This window comes from Peromyscus eremicus, chromosome 13, assembly GCF_949786415.1.
Source record: "Peromyscus eremicus chromosome 13, PerEre_H2_v1, whole genome shotgun sequence".
In the NCBI taxonomy this organism is placed as follows: domain Eukaryota; kingdom Metazoa; phylum Chordata; class Mammalia; order Rodentia; family Cricetidae; genus Peromyscus; species Peromyscus eremicus.
In genome coordinates, this window is record NC_081429.1 from 6,141,271 (window position 1) to 6,167,591 (window position 26,321).

The following is a 26,321-nucleotide window of genomic DNA, read 5'->3' on the forward strand; positions in this document are numbered from 1 at the left end:
CCTGATTGTAGTTCTTGTTGAAAAGCTCCTAAACAAGACAACTTAAGCAATCAATGCCCCAGAGACAAATGCTCATATCAGGCCCTTGGTATCAGCCAGAAAACCCCCATTTGTTTACAAGGAAGAAAAAGCCATGACATTTTATACGTTGGAATTGATTATTTCATCAATAGGTTAATAGAAATCCAGGCTGTAAGTTCACTTCCTGGTTATACATCCTAACCGTAATGGGAGAACAGAGCATGAAAAATGCAGAGTGCAGAGCAACCAGGAAGAGGTTTCCACGCTGAGCTTTACCCCCTCTGCAGAGCTCAGCTGGGATTCTGCCTATTTATATGTAAATGTCTAGAAGGAGGTCCGCTTCCCCATGAAGCTTTGTAGTAACCACTTCTTTCTGGAACTTGTGAAATATGTCTCAAGACTCTGGGAGCATGCACTAGTGAAAAATGAAGCCCGTGCCCAGTTGTAGGAACACAGTGTAACCTGAGGGGTGTGGGGGAGCACCAATCCTTTGACTGTTCTGGAAGACTGTGAGCAGTTGGATTTCCTTCATTGCTCAGAGTTGACATCAGTACTGGCTGATATCTGAACAGCCCTTCCTGGACGTGTTGTTTCCTGGTATGGACACAAGACCTTAAAGACCCAGCGATGAGCAAAACCCCTCACCCTTCTCCCCCGACCATGAAAAGTTAAATTTCAGTCCACATACGATATGCAGAAGACTCCAGGCAGGAGCTGTAGGTATTTACTGGTTAGGGATTACATTTCTTCCCAAATTATTTGTTTGGTCTTCACGCTGCAAAGTGAGCCTTAAGTGTTTAATTATAGCAGCTTTAATCATTTTAAATCAATGGGCAGTGAACTCACAGCTGTCTGCTCTCGTGATTATACTTTGCATTCTGAATGTATAAGGTGTATTTCAGAACCGGCTTTGCTTCCTTGACAGCTCAGGTTTCTCACATGAGTCTTTATAAAGAGCCCGATGAGAGTGACCAGCAACTGAGCTCACCTAGACATCTCCCAAGGTCACTGTCCGCCCATCAGAGACCCGGCGTTCACATGTCCTAGCCAGGGCCTGACACCGCACTGCCTGCAATTGACTGACTTGAACACAGCAGCCAATAGAAATGGTTAGCCTATCCTCAGTCAGGGAGGCCTCAGGACCAGAGCTGACCGCTCTCCAGCACATGCTCCCCTCTGTGCTGGAAGCTTCCAGCAGGTTCTCTTCCTGACTGGAGTTGAGAAGCAGATGGCCCATGGTGCCCTTCCTCAGGAGCATGGTAACTTTCACCCCTGCTGAATATTTTGCCTACTTGTCTGAGGCTTCCCAGAGCCACCTTGTCAACTCTTGTTAGGTTCTGTAACCTGTATCTGCACACACACACACACACACACACACACACACACACACACACACAAGCACATATCCAAGGTAGTCATTAGAAGGAAGGGGCCAAATGGAATGGAGAACATGTCTGTGTCCCTGGAGTGTCTTATCACATGTCTGTAGGGCAGCATACAACTGCACTATGTGACTTGGCGTCTGTCCTTTGTGAAGCGTTTGAGGAGGCACCTGCTGACGGGGAGCCCACCTGGTCCTAGGGCCCTTCGGCTGGAGGCTAGTGTTCATCTCACAAATGGGGTTGAGGAGGAGTTGACGAAAATGTTCTTGTTATAGAAGACCTGCTTCTGAAATGGCCTAAGCTGCTTACCTCTGGACTATAGCCCACAGCAGCCCGAAGGCCAGCGTTTGCCCTTGGACAAAGTAGCCTTGGGCTCAGCAAAGGGCGCCTGCACATTGGCCTGGGAGCATCCTTGATTCTGTGAGCACTCCACTAGATGCTGGCTCACCTCTACCCTTCTCACCTCTGTGCTGTCCTGGGGGGAGTGGAGGGCCAGCGGAGGAGCCCCTTGGTGCTCCCCACCTGCCGCCGCCGCCGCCGCCGCGCACTCAGAGGTGACTTCACGCGCTGCTTTGACATTTCTTTTCTCCCTTTTTCATTTGTTTTCTTTTCCTTTTTGTTGTCTCTTTCTCCCCCTGCCCTCTCTGCTCTCGGGATGCAGCCAAACGCAAAGCATGGAAACTAAACCGTGTTGGTAGCCTGCGCAACATATACAGCAGCAGCAGCACCAACACCGAAGGTAACCGCACCCGCCTGCCCGCCCGCCCACCTCCTGCCCGCCCCGGCCCCTGCCTCCCTGCCTCCCTTCCTTTCCCCCATGCAGACATGGAAATGCACCCGCCCACCCGCAGCCGCATGCCCCATGTTGTGTTTGCAGTCGGCCCTGTGGTCTTTTCATCCTTTTGTTTGTGTGTTCTATTTTACCATTCATGTTCCTTTCAGCTTACTTAAATTTTGACCTTTCCCTTCCGTCGTGGAGTAGTGATGTTTAAATTACTTTGGAAACCTATTTTCTCCTCTTTTTCCCCCCTTTCCTTTATACATGTGGGCACTCAGTGTAATATTTCCCAAGTTATTACAGTTTTTAAAAGTGTTAGTATCAGGTGTAATGATCTGTAGCCAAATACAATAGTGTGCCGTGACATTTAAGTAACAGTCTTAATTTGTTTTGTGGAAGCATTCTCCATAATGCTCTCTGCAGCTCTAATCCAGAGGCAGGCAGGCCCGGGCCATTTGCATGGGCTGCTATTGCTTGTAAATTCCGTATATTGTTTTGTTTCTAAAGGTCGTCTGGTGCCAAAGTTCACAAATTGACTTGGGTTGCTTTTTCACCGAAGACAGCCGTCATTGCTTTTGTATAATAGCAGATTGAATTCCCCCCCACACTTTCATTTGAACAACACAATTATAAATTGCCTTTTTTTTATGATTACAAATGTCAAGGGTCAGAATTATTTTGATACCAGGCAAGGGAGAACCAGCGCCATCCACCCAGGTATAGGAAAAGAGGCTGGCGGGTAATACGCGATGCAAAGCAGGTCACAATCCAGCAAGCTTGGTATAATGGGGGGATTTCGTTTTCACTTAAGTGCAAGCCACATGGTCAAGTAATGGCGAGCTCATGCCCTCACACTAATTGACTTATTTGGGGATGATTATAACTGTAATATTTTTCTTAATGTCACTGTTTTCTGGGCTGTTGATTTTAGCGATTGCCAAGTAGTGGCATTAAATCTCCTGTAAATTTTAAATTGCACACTATTTCTGTAAACAAGTCCCTTCTTCACATCCCAGTCATTAACCTTTCCTGATTTATATCCCCGTCCTCTCTCTCTTCCCTTCACAATTACTCCTGCTTCACCACCAAAAGCCCTGCTCTCGAGCAGAAATGAATGCACAAAACAAAAGCCACCCTCGCAGGGCGGCTTGTTAAAGGGCCATTTTGTAATCACAGTTTTGTTTCCACTCGTGGAGAGGAGGTTATTGGTTCAGGTGTTGGTGTACCCTGGCCTGGCCACATGTCCCTTCAGAGCAGACAGAACGGGGATTTAGGAAATCATCTCATCAGTTAGAATTTTCTGTTGCGCGTAAAGGGTGTCAATTCAATCCCTCACGGTTTTTTTGTTTGGTCGGTTGGTTGTTTGGTTTGGGATACGTGTCATCTCTCTGCCCTGTGTCTCTGTCAAGGGTGTCTTTCTTTTATATGGTGTGGGTTATAGCTTTATTGATGACGTCTTGCCTTAAAAACTAAAGAAAGTTGTGACGTTGGTTTTAAATGTTACTGCATACAAAACTGGGGAGCAGTGAGAAGTCATACAGTTCTCTTTAGCTTTGAGGCTAAACCTTCCTACCCATCACCTGTTAGAGGGCCTCCCAGAAGACATTGGTGGGCTGGATTGACACTCTGCATTTAGGGTGTCACGGGAAGGCTGGCTTCTCAGTCTTCACCACTCAGGTAACAGGGGACTTGGCACCCAAGGCAGCCAGAGCTTCAGAGCAGGAGGCCACTTAGAGGTGGTAGAGGGCAGAAGATGACGAGATGAAGTCCGCTCCTGAATCCTCAGTAGCTCAACACACTTGGGGTCCCTCCAGATGAGTTAGTACCACAGGTATCCGTAGGGATTAGGGTACAGGCAGCTGAGGGGATTGAGACACAGGTAGCCGTGAGGCTTGGGGTGCAGGCAGTGACCACACTTCCGGTTCTACCATATTTCCAGCCACAGTAAGCTGCTCCATGTATGGTTACATTTATTTCAGTTGAGCAACATGGCCATTCCTCATTAGTGTGTATATGCATACTACCTCATTCCATACAACTTTGAATAATTTGTTACAAAACTCATGTAGTTCCATAAATTGTCAAAATAGTTTTCTGATCCCAGGCTTTTAATGTATGGCGTTATCACATGACTACTCGCTGTAAACTGACCCTTCATGAAAATGTGTGTGCTAAAGACTCTATCTTTTGTTAGATAATTTGAAAGGTGCCCATCTTGAAATGTAGTGTTTCTTAAAATGCTCCACTTTATAGATTTATTCAGGGATTCCCAGAAAATACCAAAATAAAGTTGACACCAGAGTTCAGTTCCCTAGACACAAAAAGTAGGTTTATTAATTGGGACGGGGACCAACTAATAAACCCAATTTTTGGTAGGAGCCTGAGTCTGGCTCAGAAGTTGTGGGACCCTCCTGGGGACACAAGTTGTGAGACAGACAGGGCTGTGCCTGAAGCCCTGTGATCTCACTGAAGCCTTTTTCTTTGACACACATGCTTTTCTGGCCCCTGGACCACATTGTCTCATTTGATCCTCTCAGTCCCTGCCAGGTAGGTATTGTGTTCCACACAGGAAATTGAGGTTGTGGTAAGTTCCACAGACCGTGTCCTGAGCTGTCTGCTCCAGGACCTCCACTCCCAGATCCGTATGGGAGGGGCGAGGGTGGATGAGCCCCGGAGCCCCGACTGTGTGAAATGGATTACTAGAAGGACAGGCGTGGATTAGAAAAGAAGCATGGTGGTTCCTTCGCCCATCAGGGTTACTGACCCTTGAGAGCCAGGTAGACGCTTGGGGGCATTCTGTAGCACCCAGCAGCTTTGCTGCTTTTCCACAGTTAAACTCTTGCCCGGGGTTGGTAAAAATTGAATGCCCTTCAGCAGGAATTTCAACTTCGACTTGTCTCAGAAGCCTATGGAGCAGGGTCCAAGGCCTGTTCGCGGTGTGGTTCTCCAGCCAGCCTTCTTGCTAGCCCAAGCAGAAAGGGGCTAGGTGTCAGGTCGAGTGGGGCTCACTTCACTGTTTGCCTCTGTAGCAGATGTTTCTGAGAGAGTGCCTAGGAGTCAAGAAATATTATGTAGGAAAAACAGGCCCTGTGTGACAGTATCCTTCCAGGTTAGGGTGACATAGTAAATAAGGCTGCCCCCACCCCAGATGCCAGAGCCAGGTGGACTCACCAGCTGAGGGACCAGAGGAACTCTCTGGCAGCTCTTAGCCTATTTGACATAGAGAAGAACTTCTGATATGGGAGTGTAGCACAGGGAGGAGGGATTGGGAGCAATGAGCTCTGCTTGGTGTGCAGCGCCTACCCATCCTGTCACAGCCAGACTCAGGAGTGGCCCAAAGTCCATAAAGACCCTGTGGTCCACCTCTGTCTGCAAAGGTCCATTTCTGTGGGTTTGGAATCTGTCCAGAGACAGGCAGAGGAAAACCCACGGTGGGTCTGTCACTGTGTGGCACAGACTGCTCAAGCAGAATCTGGTCTGTGGTGTCCTGATTTCATCACTAAAATTCAACCTAAAAACTCTGTGGAATGTCACTTGCCAGTATAGGGACAGATTGGCAGAAGCAAGCATGCCTAAGTGCTGAATGTGTTAATGTAACTGTCTTAGCAACTGCTCTGCTGCTTATAGAAGAAAGAGGTCATTGGGCTTGCAATTTCAGAGACTGAGTCAGTCCATGACCATTATGGTGGGCAGCATGGTGCTGGAGCAGTAGCTGAGAGTTCATATCTTGAGACACAGCCATGAGGCAGAAAGAAAGGCAATAAGAGCTAACTGGGAATGATGTGGGCTTTTGAAACCGCAAATCCCACCCCTAGTGACACACCTCCTCCATCAATGCCACACCCCTTAATCCCTCCCAAACCGTTCCACCAACTAGGGACCAACTATTCAAACATATGAGCTTATGGGGGCCATTCTCATTAACGTCATAGGAGCTACAGTGAGATTGGGAAATCCAAGCTCCACCATTGGCTTCATGGAGAGAAAAGGAAGCTGGCCACACTGGGCAACTCGGCACACCTGGACTAACAGAAAGGTCTGGTGATAGTCCCTGACAGACCTGGGTCTCCCAGCACAGCCCACTCACTTGTGCCTGCAGCTGGGAGCCCCAGGACCCCAAACGAGGAAGACGTAGACAGCATCCCACCAGGAAACACGCAGATATGTTTGACCATTACATCTGTCACATCCATCTTTTCCTTTAAAAAGGAGGAAATGTGAGGATGAAGTGGACCTTTGTGCTGTGGTGGGTTTGAGCTGACATCTTAAACGGGAAGTTTCCACCATCAGATAGAATGCCCAAACTACATGCCGACTGAATGTGGGCTTTTAAAGTAGGCACAGAAACATTTTACAAAATGTACTGCTCAAAAAATGAGCATATAAGCTTGAGGCTGTGTATGGCATCGCCTCACATGGCCCCATGGGGCCCAGGTTGTGGGAGACCTGGAGATTGAAACTGTGAATATTGACCATTTGTCTACAGTTCACATCAAAGACAGTGGCCAGTGGCCAGTGGCCTCTTTAGAACACAGGGATGTCCCCACAGGAAGGTGGGGTCAGCATTTTCTGGTGATCCCTAGCCAGCTAGTGCTGGTGTGGCTGAAGACCAAAAGGTGTCGAGATGATGGCTCAGTGGTTAAGAGTACATGCTGCTCTTGCAGAGGACCCAGGTCCAGTTCCCAGCACCCACACCATGCAGCTCACAGCTAGCTGTACCACCAGCTCCGGGTGATACAGAATCCCCTCCTGGCCTCTGAGTACCTGCACTCACATGTAACTCACACAGGCAGGAATCTTTAAAAAGAGGTGGAGTGACCTGCTTCCAGGCACCCATTAAACAGGGTATAAGGGAAACCCCTCTCCACCAGGTAGATGCCCCACTGGAGAAACCCCTTGCTAGTACTCATGAATGAAAGGGTGGCGAAAGACAGAGTTGGTGTCTGTGTGTTGAGCAGAGGTATGGTGTGCCCTACCAAAGACCCATCCTTCTGTGACAGGAGCTGAGGACAGGGTGCCCTCCTCCCTGACGGCCTGGGCTGTGTTATCTTTGATCATGCTCAGTGGTACCCATCTGTATACCTCTAGGCTCACTCATGAAAGCGTCCATTTCAGCCATACCTACTTCCATTCTCTGCCTGAACACTCTTCTCTAGGCAACGCCAAAAGCACATGCCATTCTTGCCAAGTGTTTGTCAGTCAGTGCAGCAGGAAGCAAGCTCCGCCTTACGGCTGGATTGCTGGGTGGACCTCAGGTCAGGAGCCTAGGTTCCAGGAATCCTGGGAGACATCTTCTCCCGCCAGAATGCGGATTCCCATGTGGTCAGTAAGGAACTGGCGTGAGTGACCTTGCAGCCCATTCATCCTTTCAACTTGGAAAACAAACCCACTCAGCTCCCTTGTTCTGGTCACACCACTGTGGAGCACGGCTTTGAGGACACAGATTGGAAGGCCTTGGTGAAGGCCCTCTTTCCTGTCCCCTCCATGAGGCCAGTATCTGCAAGTGTCCAGCTCCTCCTTCTCCCCCATCCTGCTTCTCTGTATTCATCCTCGTCAGGTGTCTCCTGTTAAAAACATGTTTGAACTATTTTCAGCTGTCTGTAGCCCTTTAACCCTTTGTCTGCTAGAATTCCACAAAAATAATTGATGACTGATTGGCCCATTAACCTTTAAGGGAAAAAAAGTTTGACAGCCCAGACTTGTGTAATGAGGAGGGATTCCCTGTGAAGTCGGTCTGATGGCTGAGATGCTCGCCCCTGAGGAGGCAAAATTAGCCCCCCGGGGCCTCGTCTGCATAGAAACTGGACACAATTAGTGTGATATCCGGTGTTATTAATGTCATTGGGAATAATTGGGCAGGTTGGTTTCGACAGGTTCATGGCTCTAAAATACTATTATAGTGGACCTTTCCACAGCCAACTGTTAAACACAGAAAACTGTTTAAACCCCCGGGAGCGCAATCACTGTGTGAGCGAGCTGGGGACCGGGACTGCACATAGCCTGGAGCTTCAGGCTGGGGTGAGGTGGCCTTTGGGCTTCTCGTCTGGGTAGGGAGTAACTCTGTGCTTGTGTGTGTCTCACACTAAGAACATGCTTCTAATGTGTATGCCAGCAGTATCTTCTACAACCTGAGTCTCTTTCTGATGAAATCTGCTACTGTGTTTGTCGTTAGTAGTTGGTTTGTAGCTGTGAATGACACTGGAGAATGAAACGCCAGGACTGGCCCTTCTCACTTTTCAAGTATTTATCACTGGGGCAGGGGCGGGGTGGCCCTCAGGTCAGGAGCCCAGGTTCGGCTGTCATCTCACCATCTCACTCCTTGGGAGGCAGAGGTGAGGCAGGAGATCATGAGTTTGAGGCCAGTCAGGGCTACAGAGTGAGACCCAGTCTCCAAAAGCCAGTAAATAAATAGAGGATAGCAGCAGCACTCAGCCCTTTCTGACCGACCAGCATCACACCGCCAGTTGTGCGTATGGTCGTTTTTTTAAATCTGTTTGCTAAAAAAAAAAAGAAAAAGAAAAAAACCTCTGGTATCATCCGCTGTCGTTTTATAAAGTGACCCAGCCTTCTGGCCACTGGGGAATTGATGGGGCTGTGTCACCTGGTGAAGTGTCTGAGCATAAAGAGGAAGGAGCATGTTGCATTGCGTCATCTGCTTTCTCAGTCACGGCCACTGCCCAAGTGCGAGCATGGCTCCAGTCAGGAGTCCTCTGAGGTGCCGTCAGTAAGCGTTGACAGTCACCTGGCAGGCCCGGCCAGGACCCGTACATGGTGCAAGTGACAGAAACCTGTTTAAAGGGGAAAGGCCATAAAGACAATAAAACATCCCACATATCCAGCTGTGGGCCGGGAGATGCAGCTGGCTGGAGAGGCGTCTGGGCTCAGGCCCGGAAGGTGTTGGGCCTCTTGGCACTTTGATTCCTGGCTGCAGTGTGTTGGTGTCACTCAGTGACCTCCACCAGAGGAGAGGGCAGGACCACACCCCTGGATGCACAGCATGCTTAGATTTGTGAATGTGTTACCTCAGGACTCAGAAAGTTTCAGATTTCAGATTGCTCTATAGCCTCACAGGGTACATTCACTCTGGGCTCTGCTGTCCTCCCCAAAACTCCTCTTTTTCAAAATTCAACGAACAGACTTCACTCAGAACCCCACTAAAAACATGAATCAGGTGAAAGGAGGGTACAGGCTGGTGGGGCGGCCCTACAACCTGCTTCCTTCCGGCTTTAAGAACTGGAGGCACGCTCCAGAAGCCTCCAGGGAGTCACTACTCAATGTAACTTGTCTCAGCTCCCTTTCACTCACCCAGTCCATACCTTCCTCCCATCCAAGTGGATTCAGCATGACCGAGGTCAGGGGACAGTAGATGTGTTGGACAGTTCCAGAGAGATGGGCTTGAGGGTAAGAAGAGCGTCGAGCCATGGCCTGCCTGGGCACTCATCCACAGGCTTGGAAGTGGGGTGCCAGAGGGAAGACAACCGCAGTGTTCATGAGGGACTGAGCACGTGCGGCTGCTTGACAGGTCGTGCCGTCAACTGGGAGGTGGCACAGTGTATGGAGTGGAGCACAAAGGTCTGTCTGCAGGGTGTACATCCTAACGAAGGTCAACACATTTATAGAGGGCCTCTTGGAGCTTGGCGTAGAGTGAGGAAACCCTTCCAAAATCTAGATGCCAAGAGGATATGTCAGGTAGCCCTAAGGAAAGCAGAGAGGAGCAACGGAAGAACACCAGGAGCAGAAAGGAGGGAGGAAGGGCTGAGTGCACAGAGGCTGCCGCGGGGAACCTGTCCATCGGAAAGAAAAGCGGCCGTGTGGCACAGTGGGCTCCTTTGGAGAGAGAGGGCATGGCTCCCAGGACAGGCAGAGCCAGGCTGCGTCTCTGCGGCTTCATCTGAACGTTACAGCTGCCCAAGCTGGAATCAGAGGGAGGCAGAACGCTTGGTGGTGACTGTGTAGCACTTGACCCGGGTACCCGGCCATTTCTATCGTTTCGTGCTCTGTCCTCCACACGTGTGGGTGTGTGCATGTCCCTGCTAAGTAGAATCCTTCACAGACCACCCTCTGCCTCCCTGACACCCAAGGCATGAAGGAGGTAGCTGAGTGCCCTGGGACCAACCTGCAACCCACTCAAGCCAGTTTGGCTCTCTGCCGTCCAGCTCACACTGCAGCTCATGATTCAGAAATGTGAGGAGAAATCCTCTAAGGGAGAGCCGTGTACAGAGATCCATCTGCGAGGCTCGCGGCTCTCATTTCTTCACTGGACGCGCAGCAAACCCCGACCAGAGGAAGCCTTCTTACCGTACTTGAGTTTCACAGATGTCCGATGATGTGAAGCTGTGCACAGACGTCCTAACGAACAGTACTAACATCCACCCGTGAATGACCAAGTGTCCTGTGTTCTACCCATAAATTATATAGTCTGTCCCTGTCCTACCTCTCCCTTCACGAGGAGTTTTAGGTACTGAATCGGGTGCTGTCTTAAGACCTCTGTGTGGTAAAGGTTGTAATGAGTTGTATCCTGACATAGAAGCCCGTGGATAAAGAGAGCAGATCTTTTCAAGCCCACAGATGCCATGGCTGTGCTGGTAATTGCAGGGTGTGGTTGCAGACCAGCCGTGGAGAACCCTGTCTGAAATTACTGTAGAGTCTTTTTTTTTTTTTAATGAAAAACTCAGCTAGTTCCCATGTCCAAAGGCCTTAGAGCTTCCTCCCCAGCTGCCCTCCACACAGTAGGTGGACTTGTTCTGCTTCCACACAGACGTGGGCCTCTTTTGAGTCCCGTTCCCGGCTAACACCTGCGCTTTGAACTCTTATTACTCAAGCTCCAAAATCCAAGAAGCAAAGGGATCAAGAAAGAACTCGGGAGACACGCATGCCCGGGATTAAGCAAGCTAATGGCTTCCTTGGGCTGCCTGAGTGTCCTGTTGAGCTCAGGCCACACTGTGGCCCTGCCATGAGCTCAGCCCTCAAAGGGCTGACAGGCCAGAGCCATGGCTGTAAGGCCCAAGCCCGGCCCCTCCTCGGCACCCATGTTGCTGATACAGAGCGTGAGTGAAATGCAGCAGCTCTCATCCTGAGGGGAGTCACGGGCCTTTGCAGCGTGGGAGGATGTGGACGCCTCTGTTAGCTGTCATTGTCATTCCTTGAGACGGGCTGTCTGGGAGAAACTAGGGGGTTTGCACACAGGTGTGTTCACCTGCCCATCTTCCGGGTGGTGTTCAGACTGAGAGTTGAGGCCTGCTCATCAGTATAAAAGTTCAGAGAGAGCCACCTTGCTTACATTCACAGCTTAATCCTGCTATTTTCAGAACACAAAGACTCCACACAAGTGTGTCATAGCAATTGGTGATGGCGCCGGCGGTGGCGGTGGCGGTGGCGGTGGCGGCAGTGGTGGTTGTTGTTGGTGGTTGCAGAAGTCTTACATTGAAGACCAGAGCCTCCCATTCATGGGTGGTGTCCCAGGTCCTGGGAGTGGGGCTTGATGGCATCCTCAGGATCAGAAGGAAGGCACCATTCCCTTGTCAGTACAGTGGCGGGGTAGGGATGACTTCGTCGATAAGCAAGTCAGCGGGTTACTCTTTCCCTGTGACTACACATGACCACACAGCCAGTTCCAGGCCAGTGTTAGCAACTCCTCATCCAATGAGGCATGTGAAGGGTCCAGCCTCGACTTCCGGCTGCATTTTCCTGAGCTGTGCCTCCTCTGAGTCAGGCACTGAGAATAAGGACTGAGTACACACAGTCTCCTATGGCCAGGCAATGCACTGCTGTGCTCATGCACGACATTTAGCTAATGATAAACTCAGTAGAAGCTGCCTGTGCCCGATCCACAGGGGAGGAAAGTGAGCCTTGAGAGCAGAACTTACCTAAAGACTGAGGGGCAGGTAGTATTGCAGGGTGTGGACACAGGCCTCTCGTCCCCTTTCGAAACAGGTGTATCTCTGTGGCCACTCATCCAGACCTGTGTCCACTGAAGCCCTCTGAGTTGCCTGGAGTCACTTTGTCCAAGTCTTGGCATAATGAGAATTAAAGCTCCCGTTGACATTTACTCGGCCCTGGAAGGACACCCACCTTGGTGTTCCCAGTGGATCCATACTCAAATGCTTACATAGTCCCGTTTCACATCTAGCAGAACTAACTCCATTTTCCTCCCGCAGATCCAAGGGCCAGCAGGAAGTGGCAAACTTATTTTCCTAAGTTGCTTGGTCTGCGCCCACACAGAGACCCTGACATCCCACGCTGTCTCTCCTTTCTCCCCGTCCCCCGAGCATTGATTGAAACCTAGTTACCGCTGCTGGCTTTTGGAAGCCGGCCTTGCGTGTTGGCGGGTGTGTGGATCAGATCTCAGCGCTCCCAGCCTGCGTGTGCCGCCAGCCCCATGCCGGTGCCGTTGAATCCGGCGGCGGCACTTGTGACAGGATGGGCTCGGGCGCTGCCGTCTCATGAAAGTGAGCTCTTCATCCCACCTCTGTGTTCCAGAGCAAGAAGAAAACTTTGAGTTTATCATTGTGTCCCTCACTGGCCAGACGTGGCACTTTGAAGCTACCACGTACGAGGAGCGAGACGCATGGGTCCAAGCCATCGAGAGCCAGATCCTAGCCAGCCTGCAGTCCTGCGAGAGCAGCAAGAATAAGGTAAGGCCCTCAGCAGGCTGCCCCCGAATCAAGGCCGCCGATCATTAAAGGGGAAAGAAGGCCCAAGTGGAGCCCCAGGGGGGGTGGGGGGGACGACACAGGGGCGTCAGATGGCTTGTGTGGATGACAAGACCCAGGTACGCTTTGTGAGGAGAAAAAAACTAAGTAATTGAAAAGATAAAACCACTTTGTATCTACAAACACCATGCATGTGTTGGTGTCCTGGCTTGGCCGTCTGTGTGTGGCAGGATGTCCAACATGAAGCCTTTGCTGTGGCAGCCAGCGCGACGTGGGACGCTCTCGTCTCTCTCTGTGGGCGACAGAGCCTTTTGGACTCTGCCTGCTTATGCGTCCATACTTATTTTTTTTGTTGTTATTGTTTGAGGCAGAATAAATCAGAAAAAGAGACGTTGGCTTTAAAGATGCCCTGTCCTGCCCTCATCAATGCCTCGCACGTCACAGGGACACAAACGAGACGCAAAGGAGATAGAGGGAGTTTGGGCGAGGTGAATTTTCTGGGTTGTTTTTTTTTTTTTTAAGTCTGGTGTATGTTTCATTCAGTAATTAAAAAGAGTTCTCCAGCAGTTGTTTGGCCAGAAATAAAAGTGTGTTCACTGCATTTTCTGGGCCACTGTTCGGCGATCTTCCTTATAGTGGTCCTGTCTTTCCCAGCCGGCTTCTTTCCATTGCAGTCTTTGAACCCTTAGATACTCAGAACCCTTTGCTGGCCCATTGAGATTCTTGGTGAGCATTTTGATTTTTCAAACTGTGACCGACTGGAAACCAAAGAAAGACATTGCCATCCACCTGCAGTTTCATTTATAAGCATTTAAAGAAACCTCTGCCCGTGATGTATGGCCAGCTTTGTCGTTAAGAAGGGAGTCTGTTTTTCAGAGAGATGGGGTGTGTTATTTTATTACACTCTTGAGCCAGAGTAAGCCAGACCACAGTCATTATTATTATTATGTAATTTGCTTCTCTCTTGGAAGACAGTTTATACCCAACTGGGAAGAACCACTGTCTTTTATTCTGAGCTCCCTGATTTCTCGGGTCATATTCCCACCCTACCCAGCCATGTTGTCTCCCTTCCTCGGCCATGGGCTTGGTGACACCTGCCATCCGCAGGCTTGGAATTCTAGTCTCAGAGCAGGTAAGAGGGTACATGCTGCTGGTCAGACAAGCATGTCTCCAGGTGTTAGGGAGAAATGAATCTCACACATTCTGACTGAAGCCACGCCCCTTCTCCTTGATTCCAGAAGCCCTGGCTAGTGCTGGCTTCTCCCATTTCACTTCCTAGAGAGCCTCTTCCAGGTTGCTCCTCTGAATCCAGACAGTAGGGCGTCAAGCCCACCAAAGCTGCCCTCTGTATCCATGGGCAAGCATACTTGTGGAAATGGCTTCCCCTGAGAGGAGGTTCCCTTGAGCAGCTGAAGGACACCACACACACACACACACACACACACACACACACACACACATACACACACATACACACACAGCTGAAGGACACCACACACACACACACACACACACACACACACATACACACACATACACACACAGCTGAAGGACACCACACACACACACACACACACACACACACACACATACACACACAGCTGAAGGACACCACACACACACACACACACACACACACACACACAGCTGAAGGACACCACACACACACACACACACACACACACACACACACACACACAGCTGAAGGACACCACACACACACACACACACACACACACACACACACACACAGCTGAAGGACACCACACACACACACACACACACACACACACACACACACACACACACACGGGCAGCTCCTGACCAGGTGTGAGAGGATAAAATGGGACATAGTACTCCCACCATGGGTGACTTGGGGAAGAAAATCCAGACTCCGTTAGAGAGAGAAGTACCTAGTGTTTCAGCTCTGACCCAGAAAGATAGAGCAACCAACCAGTGAGCCACAGAATTGTTCAGATATACGGAGAAAGAAACAGGGAGATAGGTAGACCCCCACCACCATCCACGTATGAGTGTGTGACACCTCCAGATGCCAATTCAAGTTGTTAAATGTTCTCTGATTCCTAAAGAAAATAAAAACACGGTAGGGCTGGGGAGATGGCTCAGCAGCTAAGAGCACTGGCTGTTCTTCCAGAGGACCCAGGTTCAATTCCAGGCACCCACATGGCAGCTCACAACTGTCTGTAAATCCAGTTACAGGGGGATCTGACACCCTCACACCAATGCACATAAAGAATAAAGTAAAATAAATTATTTTTTAAAAACCCCATCACAGTAGTACATAATGCCAATTAAACAATAGCAATAAATAAATGATAACTTACTATTAAGTAGCAAGCAATAAATTGTTTCACACCTATCTATTTAACACAAGAGACCTCAATTTGTGAAGAATTTATACACAAAACAATTTATTCTAAGTTCTGAAACTGATCAGCTTTTGCTTTAACTGTAATATCAAATGCATATTGAATAAATAAACCTTTTAAAATATGCATATCCTTTCCCATTTTGCCCCTTTGCTTCCAGGATGTCACCCTTACTGCGTAGTCAGGAATGTGTGTAGAGATTTACAGGAAGCGTGTTCGTTACAGCACTGTCCAGGGTCGAGGCTGCCTAGAGCAGCCGAGTACATAGCCAAGGTACTTGCTACATACTCACTAACTGGACTCGTGTGCCTAATGATGGCGGCCGAGGCTCTGTGGACATCAAGTGGTGGACAGATAGTAGTCACTAGGCAGCAGAGGCAAGCTGCAAGGCCAGGCATACCTGCCCATCCGCCTTTCCTGCAGGGCCTGTGTGCACAGGTACAGATAGAAAAAACAGCCAGAGCATCTCTGAGTGATCGAATCCTGGTGTATAAATGCTCGTGTCTTTTCCCATGTTTTCTAACGTTGCCGCCCTAAGTGGACCTTTAAAAAAAAAAAAATCTCTTCTGAAGACTGTAAAGTGTGCTTAAAAATGAATGCCCCTACCTCACTCCAATGAGTGACTTTGATTTTGTAGCAAGTGAGCAATCGTCACATGGGAGAGAGAGAGACTCTCCTGGCTGTGATGTGTGGTATGGTTGGGAGTTTTCTGGTGAAGAACCCGGAGACAGATCTACATATGCTTATGGAGGCCTGACCCTTGGCTGATACACAGATTATTTTTCTCTCACTCTTTAATCTTCATACCAAGTAGCTATATGCCCATGAAGGTGTATCAGCCAGCGACATTCTCTGGGTAGCAGTCTCTGGTTCGTTCACAAATGGTGGAGGTCTGACCACCTGGCTCATTTTGGGCAGAGTCCCCCTCAGCGAGTAATCGTGACATATGACCTCTCACTCTCCCTCACAAACTTCCTTAAGACATCAGAAAAGCAGTAATTGTTTGGAAATTGCACACCGCTGAGCCTGTGCATAATCTCTTTGGTTTTTCTCTGACACCATTAGAAGATGTGTGGATTTCTCCTGTCTGCTCACATCTTGCATTTTCTGTCTTTCTTTGTGCCTAGTCCCGACTAACCAGCCAGAGCGAGGCCATGGCACTGCAGTCCATCCGGAACATGAGAGGGAACTCCCACTGTGTGGACTGTGACGCCCAAAGTAAGTACACGGTGCCCCTAGATCTTTGTCGGCTCTGGCACTGAGGACTTGCTATATTCGAATTTGGGTTTTGTTTGCACGTAGTGTCCTGCACACAGCCGTCCTGGTGCTTCACGTGTGCCGTTTCTTATACACTGGACTGCTGTGTGTGTTTCTTAAGCCTCGGGTATCACAGTGAGTGAAGGACTGAAACTGTAATGACTGCATCCCTTGGAGTTACCCCCGCATGTCACACTTTCTGACTTGTAAAAGGTAATATTCCCTTTGAGAGTGGAGTTCCCTTCCTAGATCCTGGGGCACAAAGCCTTGCTTTACATCTGCCCCCTCAGAAGCCATATTGAGGAAACTTTGCCCGCTCATGTTGTTATGGAGGGTCTTGAAGGTGGAGGGGTGCAGTTCAAACACGAGGTGCTGGTTCAGGTGAGGGGTGTCTGAGAACTGAACACACCTGTGTTGTTGGCCACAGCCCAGTGGGCAAGGCATAAGCCCCACCCACCCAGGGCACACAGTCCACAGCCTTGGGAAGGAGCAAAAGGAACCTAGGTCTTTGAGATCGTCTACTTCAAAGCAAGCTTCCCGCCAGAGTTGGCTTGTCAGAAGGGCTCTGAGGAAGAGTTGGGGGGCGGGGGGGGGGGGAAGAACGTGGTGTCACTGGAGGCTGCAGCCTCACAGAGGCCTCCCTGGGTGAGCCAGGAAAATGAGTGGCATCTCAGGCCGGAAAGGATAGAGACGATGGAGATACTTGGGTGCCGATGGAGGGATGGTGAGGTCCTTACGCGTTTGTAGGGGGTGTGAACTGTCCAAGTCTCACAGCAGATTCTGTGCTGTTTTATGGAAGGCACTGCCTGACTGCACCAGCTCACTCTATGAGAAGACAGCAGACGGAGTCAGAGCAGGTGGAGTGTGAGCATCACCTCGGACACGGAAGCACTAGCCTAGGGTTGCTGCGGACAAAGGGGAAGAGCTGAGCTTCCCCCAAGGGCCCTGGCCAGCAGGTTGTCCATGCGGCCTGACTGACCATAGCCCAGTGGGAGCCCGTCCTCAGGGCAGGAAGGGCAAGCTCTTCCACAGACTCCTTTGGACATTGCTTTAAAGTCTCTCTCTTTGTTTGAATTTTTTAATTTTACTTTCAAAATGTGAGATAGAAAAGAACATTATTTGAAGTGTTTTTTATCCAAAACTTTCCTTAAACCAGACTTTTTTTTTAAGCATAAAACCTGAGGCATATTTTAAAAAAAAAAAAAGTTCCAGAGATTGATGTCTGTAATTGTTTCCAGCATGCAACTAGAGATTCCTCAAAAAGAAGCCAATCTGTGGTTTCACGGGAACTGTGGCATGTGGCAAATTGGAGGTCACAGGTCCTTTCTGAGAAGAGACGGGCATATGCATGCTAAGGATGGGCAGGAAGGGAGGCCGTGGGACCAGACTGGAGACAAAGCCACGTGAGCAGATGGGACAGAGATGGTAAAGGCAGAGTTGGGAGCTTCAGAAAAAAAGGTTTAAGGCCATTCACCAAGTATGCTGTATCCAATCCACACATGTGTTGTCTTTTTTTGAGTTCTAAAGAGTGATCGTTGGTATTGTCATGGGCCCATGGACAGGACAGGACAGAGAAGGAAGAGTCTGGGCCTACAGCGGTTTGTCCAGGTTACTGAGGTAGTGAGCAGTACTGTGCAATTCAGCCCACACCCTCCGCCAGCCTATTACTTCCTCAGAGGCCTTAAGATGCTTGGGGCATCCAATGTGAACTGTGTGAGCAAGCAGGGAGGAATTTGAAGTGTAAATACCTGGTGTAAATGCCAGCAATGAGATCCACGTAGCCCACGCTGGCAGTGAGATGTGAGCATGTTCACAGGGTGTCAGGGCAGTGTGTCTAAGAGCCTGTGACAGCTGTGTGCCTTTGACCGCAGCAGTTCCCCTTAGGAAGGATCCCAGTGGGAAGGAAGGAGGTCTCTGCAGGAAAGGAGCAGACACCAGCTTTAAAGATGTCCCTCTCCAGGACTCTGTGGACCGAAATCATGGCCACCCCACATCTAGAGGCTCGGAAGAAGTACTGGTGACACATGTCAGTGTGTAACAGACATTTGTGCCTCCTGGTAAAGCCCCAGCTAGGGAGTCTCCCTGGCCCGTCATTTCATGTGTATCACGCTTGGGGGTTATTTCATGTGTATCACGCTTGGGGGTTGAGGAGATGGCCTGAGGACTTGAGTGCAGTGTGGGATTTAAGGCCACGATTACTGCAGATCACCAAGTATCTCCTCTGTTTTGCACACTTAGCCTGTCTCATTGGTTCCAAAGAGGGCCATGGTCCCCCTTGGCTGTCGGCTGCTTGTCTATAAAGAGAGATTCTGGTCCAGTGAATTTGGAAAAGTCAGTGGTATCCACCTCTCAGGGAAAGGCCCATCACTATCTGAGAATTTTGCCCTAGAGTGAACTTGCAACCTGGCTCAGCCTAGCTTTCAAGAACCCACTGACAGTGGAAACCTCTATTGGGGGTACCACTTGCCAGCCACCAGCAACATGTCCAGAAAAGGACCTAGGGAATCCCAGAGCTTGGAGACACACACGCGTGCGTGCAGGCACACCGCGCGCGTGCACGCGCGCGCACACACACACACACACACACACACACACACACTCACTCACTCCTCATCAGTATGCCAGACCTTCCAGGACGAAGCTGAGCGGCAGCCCAGCCTCTGACTCCTCGTCCACGAAGCTCTGTCATTGTCAGTGCTGCCCGTACAACCCAGCTAGAGCCCTGTCGGTTCCCAGTAGATCTTGTCTCACCCACCAGCCTTGCCCTCTACCATCCTCCAGTCCCTTAGATGTGGGCTCTGCTCCAGTGGGGCTGCTCTGTATTCACCCAGATACAGTGTCTTGTCACAGCCTCGAATGCCCATAGCCACGAGGAAGAGTGGGCACAAGCTCTGCCCAAAGCAGAGACTAGGTTCTTGGTATCCCCTTACTACATTGGGGGGTGGGGTGGGGAGAGATGGCCAAGCAAGCTGTCCTGGGGAAGGTAATTCTAGCTGAGACCAAAGAGAGAGGAACATTCCAGGCAGAGCTGGAAGTGAGTGTTGTGTACAGGTGGATGAAGGCAGCGAGGGTCTCATATGAGACGGGGGGGGGGGGGGGGGGGCTCAGTTCTGATCCCACTGGGATCCTTCCTAAGGGGGTGGAGCTCAGTTCTGATCCTGTCTGATCAGGTTAGACTTGATCCCGGTGGCAGGTGGTAGCCACAGCAGGTTTTGAATCTCCGTGTTACATGATTGGGCCTGCTACAGTTCGTGGCTGCTTTTGGGAGGTGGCCTGCAGGGGTCAGGATATGAACATACAGATATGAGCTGTGATAGTCCCACCATGATGTATGGAGATAGTGAGGACAAGAGTGGGGTCTCCGTTCAAGAAGGGTTGAATTTGAGAGAGTATCTATGGGGCCGATGTTAGAAGGAAGGTCGACTCCCCAGGTCCTGGGAGAGCATTGGTGTGGTTGGGAGAGGTAGAAAGAAGCTTGACAGAAGAAACCATCATGGGCCAAGCTGATGTCAGGCAGGTCTGTACAGAATTTTTCAGCTGGTGAGCGAGGAAGAGGTAAGAGCTGTTGACAGTTGTTACAGTTTGGGTTCTCACAAAAGCCAGGGTCAAGCTGGCTTTGCCAGGAAGAGAGAATGGTATCAGAAGAGAGGAGATTACAGGAGCCAAGGTGGGGGCCAATTTGAGGGGGAAATGCCGGGGATAAGACTAAAACCAGGGAGAAAATCCCAAAGAGACATTTAACTCTAACCGCATCAGAGTTCAGCATCAGGAAATGGGCAGTGGCAAGAGGCCAACAGCAGACTGAAGGGTTGTGACCATGGAGGTGGCCGGCAGCTATGACAGCCCTGTCTCAGTGGCCGGAGCTGATGGGGGCAGCAGAGCAGAAGCCCAGCTCTGAGGGATTGCAGACACAGGCAAGAGCCTTGCTGAGAAGTGTATGCAAGCTCTTCACCAGCTGCGTCCAGCGGTCTGTGTCCATGATGCCTTCCACGCTGTTCCCACTCATTGCTTTTCTCATTTCTGCGACCACAGGAAGGGGGACACTCATTTTGACTTCAGTTTGAGGAGCTGAGTCTGTGGTGTGATGAGGATGGGGACCTTCTGCTGGGCCAGCTGTTGGTCCCATCTCCATGGATCAGGATGCCCAGACAGCACAGGAAATGGGGCTCAGCCCCAAACCTCAAGGCTCGTTCCACTGGAGATCCACTTCCTCCACCTAGGCCCTACCTGTGGAAGGTTTCACACCCACCAAAGATGGCTCCCCCTGCTGGAGACCAAGTGTTCGAACACTTGAGCCTGGGGGTACGGAGGCATCTCACGTCCAAACCACAACACACTTGTCTTCTGCTGCCTGTAACTTAATCCTTCCTTGTCTTGGCACAGTCTGTATGGTTCTGTATCCTATTCTCTTTGCTTCTGTTGGAGACCTAGGTTTCCCCTTCCCCGTCAGAACATCTCTGAGATCCCGGGCCTCCTCTGGGGTATGAATCGGCCATCCTCTTGAGTTGTGCTGATCTTAAATAAGTGGCCTGCTGACATTTACTTAGTCATCATGCAGCCATCCATGGTCATTTGCCCTGTAGAGAGTCCAGGAAGTCTCCCCAGGGGGTCAGATCAGTTTTTGCTGACTCTTCTGGTAGACTTGAATAAATGCCAATTCTACCTGTGTGAGTTTAGCCTCTCTTCCTGATACCAGTGAGAGCCGGTGGTCATCAAGGTCAGCCTGTCCTTGCAAAACATCCAGAGATTGTAAGCTCAAAGCCAGCCCTGGGCCCAAGTTCCAACATCTTCTAATGATGTCATCACACATCACCACACAATGACAGATCTGTCCCAGGCCCCCACCCCCCAGCCATTCTCTACACAAGCCCACCATCCTACAGAACTGTATCCCTGTCTTATCAACCCAGCTTGAAACATACACTGCTCACTCCTCAAGTCACGGTTGAGGGAACTGGGTCCTGATAGAACTGTATTACCTAGGTGCCCACTCACCTGCCAGTGGCCAATGGAACCCTGTGAATCGCTGCAATGGGTACCCTTAAGTAAGACCCTTGATGACCATACCTTCTCACAGGAGTGTGCCTCTTCTGTCTTTGAAATTTGCTAACACAACCAAGCTGGGCTAACAGGAGCAGAATGGGGTTATGAGGGCCAGCGAAGCCTCCAGGCATTACCTGGGCCTTGGTGGCACCCAGATGCCTTGTCTCTGCTTCTCACTCCATCATCAGAGGTCCACAGTGGACATCTCAATACACGTGACTTTTTTTTTTTTTTTCTAATGTGCACCAGTCCCGAACAGTGCTGCTAAAGTATCAGAAGAGGTATCTTCTTCCAAATGAACACCAGTTCTGGGAAACTCTGCATTTGCCGCAGCTGCAAGCGACATACCCTGTTTCCCCTGGCACCAAGAACAGCTCTAAGTCATGTGACAGTGGGGACTGCCTGCCTGGTCAGGTGTCCCTGGGAGTTCAGGAACATCGAGAATGAATGGTGGCAGTCTGATTGATATTTGCTCCTGTTTCTCTTCCTGTAGATCCTAACTGGGCCAGTTTGAACCTGGGAGCCCTCATGTGCATCGAGTGCTCAGGGATCCACCGGAATCTTGGCACCCACCTCTCTCGGGTCCGATCTCTAGATCTTGATGACTGGCCAATGGAGCTGATCAAGGTGATGTCGTCCATCGGGAATGAGTTGGCCAACAGCGTGTGGGAAGAGAGCAGCCAGGGACGGACAAAACCCTCATTGGACTCCACAAGGTAGGAATGCACAGGTGCTCCACCAGCAGCTACACAACTGCAGGGGCAGCTGCAGCAGTTGCCTTGGCAACCGATAGGCATGCCGATTAGCCTAGAGTAGATGCATCTATATTTGAAATTGGTCTGGAGCAGATTGGGTGATTCAAACTCCTTAATTTTTTATGTTTATTTTTAGGCCTTGGGGATTCCCCTCCCCTCTTGGAAATGTATTAGGCTTCTAATCTTATGAATATATTACTTTAATTAATATATTTCTAATAGGCGCAAGCTGTGCTAACACTAATTATAAATTTTTGATTCTTTGGTTTTGTATTCTTTTGTACACCCTTGGTAAGCATCTTGTGAGTAACCAACCCCCTCACCTGCCCCTGCCAACAAGTGAGTTTATGATGAAGAAAATGTATTTTATTTTCTAAAACATACTTCTAACACATTTAATTAAGTACAGTTAAGCATAATGTATGGTGACTCCTCATTAATGCTAATTGTTATCCAGGATAAAAAGGCATTTATTTTGAGGCCATTTAGTTTCTCATTTTTCATTTACAGCGATTATAAACCATTTTTGAGGATATCCATACATATTTAATCCTCCCAAGAGGTGGCTGAAATAGCCCATTTTCAAAGAAGTCCCATTTCATAGTAGCAGAGGGGTCAGCTCATCTCTAGTTGGTCTAACCAGGGACATCGAAAAGGTACTGGGTGCTCTGTGTTCCCACTATCCCGCCCCTGCCCCCGCCTCCGGCCTGCTTCTGCCGTGCTTCTCAAGGTAACCGGAGGAAGAGGCATTTGTCCTGCTGAGCATCGGAAGTTCGTTTGTTTGCTGGTGAGATACAGTGAGAGCCGAGTGGCTATAAACCAGCGGTTAGCCTGCACATCCAGGTTCCTAGCCCGTGATCTCCTGAGACCTGCCGGCTGGCTTCATTTCACTAACACTGCAGAATGGATGAGTGGCGCCCCCTCTGGTGCACATCAGAAGTGACGCTGCCAGACCATAATCCTGTTTGTGTTAGGCTGGCACGAAGGGGAACAGGAAGGTAGGGCCAGCAAGGTCATAAAGTGTGCTTGTTACAATCACAGAGGTTTGCTGTGACAGCTCCTCATTTTATGAGTTCGTCTGTGTAATACAGTTAGGAGTGATATTCTCACAAACAAGATACACTGCCCTTTGAGAAGCTGTTATCTTGCACTCACATGGAAGTCAGCTGGGCTATTCACTCAATCCTAAAACATTAATTTGCTTTGTAGTAGTGTGGGTCTTTTTTCCATAGTGTAGTTAAATTTCGATCTGAAAATGAAAAGATGATTGGAAGTTAAATTGTTTAATGTGTGAAGAAAAACATTGAAATGAGTTAGAAAAAATGAATTTTATGTACCTGACCATTTAGGTTTAAAAGTAACATATAGACTATGTTTAATGGTGTGCGTTAGGAACGTCTGCTATTCCTTTAGAGTGTAGAACACTCAGAAGCTGATCTGCGGTTGTCTTCATGTACCCAGCAGTGAGTGGCTGCTGGTGGGCAGTGTTGGGTTCTCACTGCTGCTTGCCCTGTGCTGTGGCGCCGTGGCTTTCTGCTCTGCCCAGCACTGCGCGTGTCACCCTCTACACTTAGAGAAGGTGGGAGGGGTCGTCCCCTCACAAGAAGAGTGACTGCAGTTGAACCTGTTGCCTTGGGTCACACAAGAGCCTCCCTGAGTCAGTAATCCTTTCCGAGGCTGTAATGATGTGGCATGATGACCGTGGCATCACCTGACTTTGGAATTTCTATAGTTTCAGACAGGCATGAGATCTGGAGGCTTATTTGTGTCTTTGGTAAAATTATCCCAGGAAGTTTTTTGTCTGGTTAAATTCAATAAACATTCACCAAACACTCATAAGAAGAGGGGGAATGAATAAAGGATGAGTATCATGACATGTGGACCCTTTGGGGACCAGTTGAGGACACCAGCTCTGGGAAGTTCATAGCCATGGCTGATTTCCAGGAGAGAGGTGTGGAAGGATAGAGCAGCCTGAGCAAAGGCAGGAAGGTCCTGCCTGCAGCGCGCATGCTCAGCAGCGTGCCTCCTGCAGGGCTGGACCTCCTCAGAACGAGAAGCAAGGACAGGTTTGCTCTGGGAAGCTTTGAGCCTGGGTGGCTGATATCAGAGGGACTTGGGTAGGATGAGTAGTCTGCGTTTGTGTTTGACCACATTCCATCTGTTCCCGAGAACACTGAAGTCAGCAGCAGGGCGATTGGAAAGGACAAGACAGACCAAGCCAGGACCACCTAGAAGGTTACCAGCCTTAGAGACCCCATCATAAATGAGAAATACCACAGTCTACGCAGTAGAAATCCTGCCGCCTCCCACCTTCACCGCCTCCCACCTTTTCCCCAAACAGAAACAAAAGCCTGGCAGTCTGGGCTAGAATCGGTCTGGATTCACCCCAAGAGAGTTGGTACCTAGTCTAGATACTGCCTGTCCTAGATGCACTATCTGCCCCCCAACACCCAGGCTTCCTGCCTTCTCCATGAGGAACTGAGGCCAGATCTAGAAGCATTTCGAGGCCTGAAACTAATCCCAAAAAGAAATAGTTTCATGAATGTTGATGTTATTTCAAGAAAAAAAACAAATGTCACTCTTTGAAACAGGGGCCCAAATGTTTTCCCACAGAGCTTGAGTCTGTGTTCAGCATGCTTCAGGAGATTCATTCTGACTGTGGAATGTAATTAAAAATGTGCTGCTCATATACAGACATGTATACAACACACACATACACACATCCTAAAATATACATACACACATATACACATGTATATACACCTCAACACACACATATATATACACATACTTGTACACATAGGCACATTCCAACATATATACACACACATCTACACACCTCAGCACACAAACACATAGACACACATGTGCATAGACACACTTATATGCACACACACACACACACACACACACACACACACACACACACACAGCATATCTCTCTATAAAGAAACAGCCAGTCCCCTGGCACAGCCATGCATTGGCATCGTCCAGGACTGCAGGCAGGTTGGGAGAACAGGCGCCTGGCGCAGCTGGCCGGCCTTCTGCCTGATGTCCCCACACCCCTATTAGGGCAGCTCTGGATGGCCTATAATTGGTTCCAGCGATCCTCAGCCGCCCTGAGAACTGCCGTTCCAACTTGAGCAACATCGTGATCAATCGGAGCTGACGACAGCTGAAGCAGTATTGACTTCCCATTCCTAAACAGGGGGATCATTAGTCAGGGAAAGCATCTTTTAATTACTCCCAGGAAGCAAAAAAAAAAAAAAAGAAAGAAAGAAAAGAAAAAAATCTTTTTGGATGGATTCTGCAACAGCTGCCATTTTTTTCCAGTACATTCGATATTAAATTTATTGTCGCAGGAGGGGAGAGGATGCCCTCCACCCCTCTGTAATGGGGGGTTTGATTTGGAGAAAGAATCATGTTAGAGTGGAGATCGATGTGGCAACAATTAACTATATCTGGGCTGGAATCAGAACACCCCCATCCTGCGTTGCTACTGATACCATTTAAGCACACACTTAAAATGTCAATTGTAAATGGGGGTGTCCAGGTGGTCGGAGAGGCAGCAGCAGGGGACAGTTATCTGGAATTGGGGATAGGAATGGGTGTGCTTTATGATCCTCGGTGTGTGTGTGTGTGTGTGTGTGTGTGTGTGTGTGTGTGATGCTGTGTAGTAGACAGTTGGAGCAGCTGAGTCTGGAGCCACCAGGTGCTCAGGGCTCTGGGTTCCAATGTGAAGAGACTAATTAACTGTCACTGAAGGGAGTGCCAAGATCATTGGTGACCCTTTGAAACGAAAGGAAAATAGCCTTTAGGGTGAAGGCACTAGGAGTCAGATGACTGCTCATGCCACGCACAACACACAGCAGGGTCACCTGACTGACACCCAGGTGTCAGGTGTTCTCCTGGTGGCCACAACACCTGGCTCCTCCCAGAAGTGAAAGGAGGCTTGGGAGTCTGCAACATAGCCAAGCTGCTCCAGCAAACCCCTGGGACTCCTGTCCTCATGGCTGTGTGTGGCACCACTGCTCTGACCTGTC

General features: G+C 49.5%; 1 protein-coding gene across 5 annotated transcripts in view; it reads left to right on the plus strand.

Annotated features, from left to right (window-relative positions):
• Window positions 1-26,321, plus strand: part of Agap1 (ArfGAP with GTPase domain, ankyrin repeat and PH domain 1) — a 437,938-nt gene that overhangs the window by 385,466 nt on the left and 26,151 nt on the right. For all 5 annotated transcript variants that reach the window (XM_059278338.1, XM_059278339.1, XM_059278335.1 and 2 more), the window contains 3 exons: window positions 12,661-12,815; window positions 16,351-16,441; window positions 22,017-22,239. In XM_059278338.1, coding sequence (XP_059134321.1) covers window positions 12,661-12,815; window positions 16,351-16,441; window positions 22,017-22,239 — 469 coding nt within the window. The remainder of the gene's footprint in view (window positions 1-12,660; window positions 12,816-16,350; window positions 16,442-22,016; window positions 22,240-26,321) is intronic.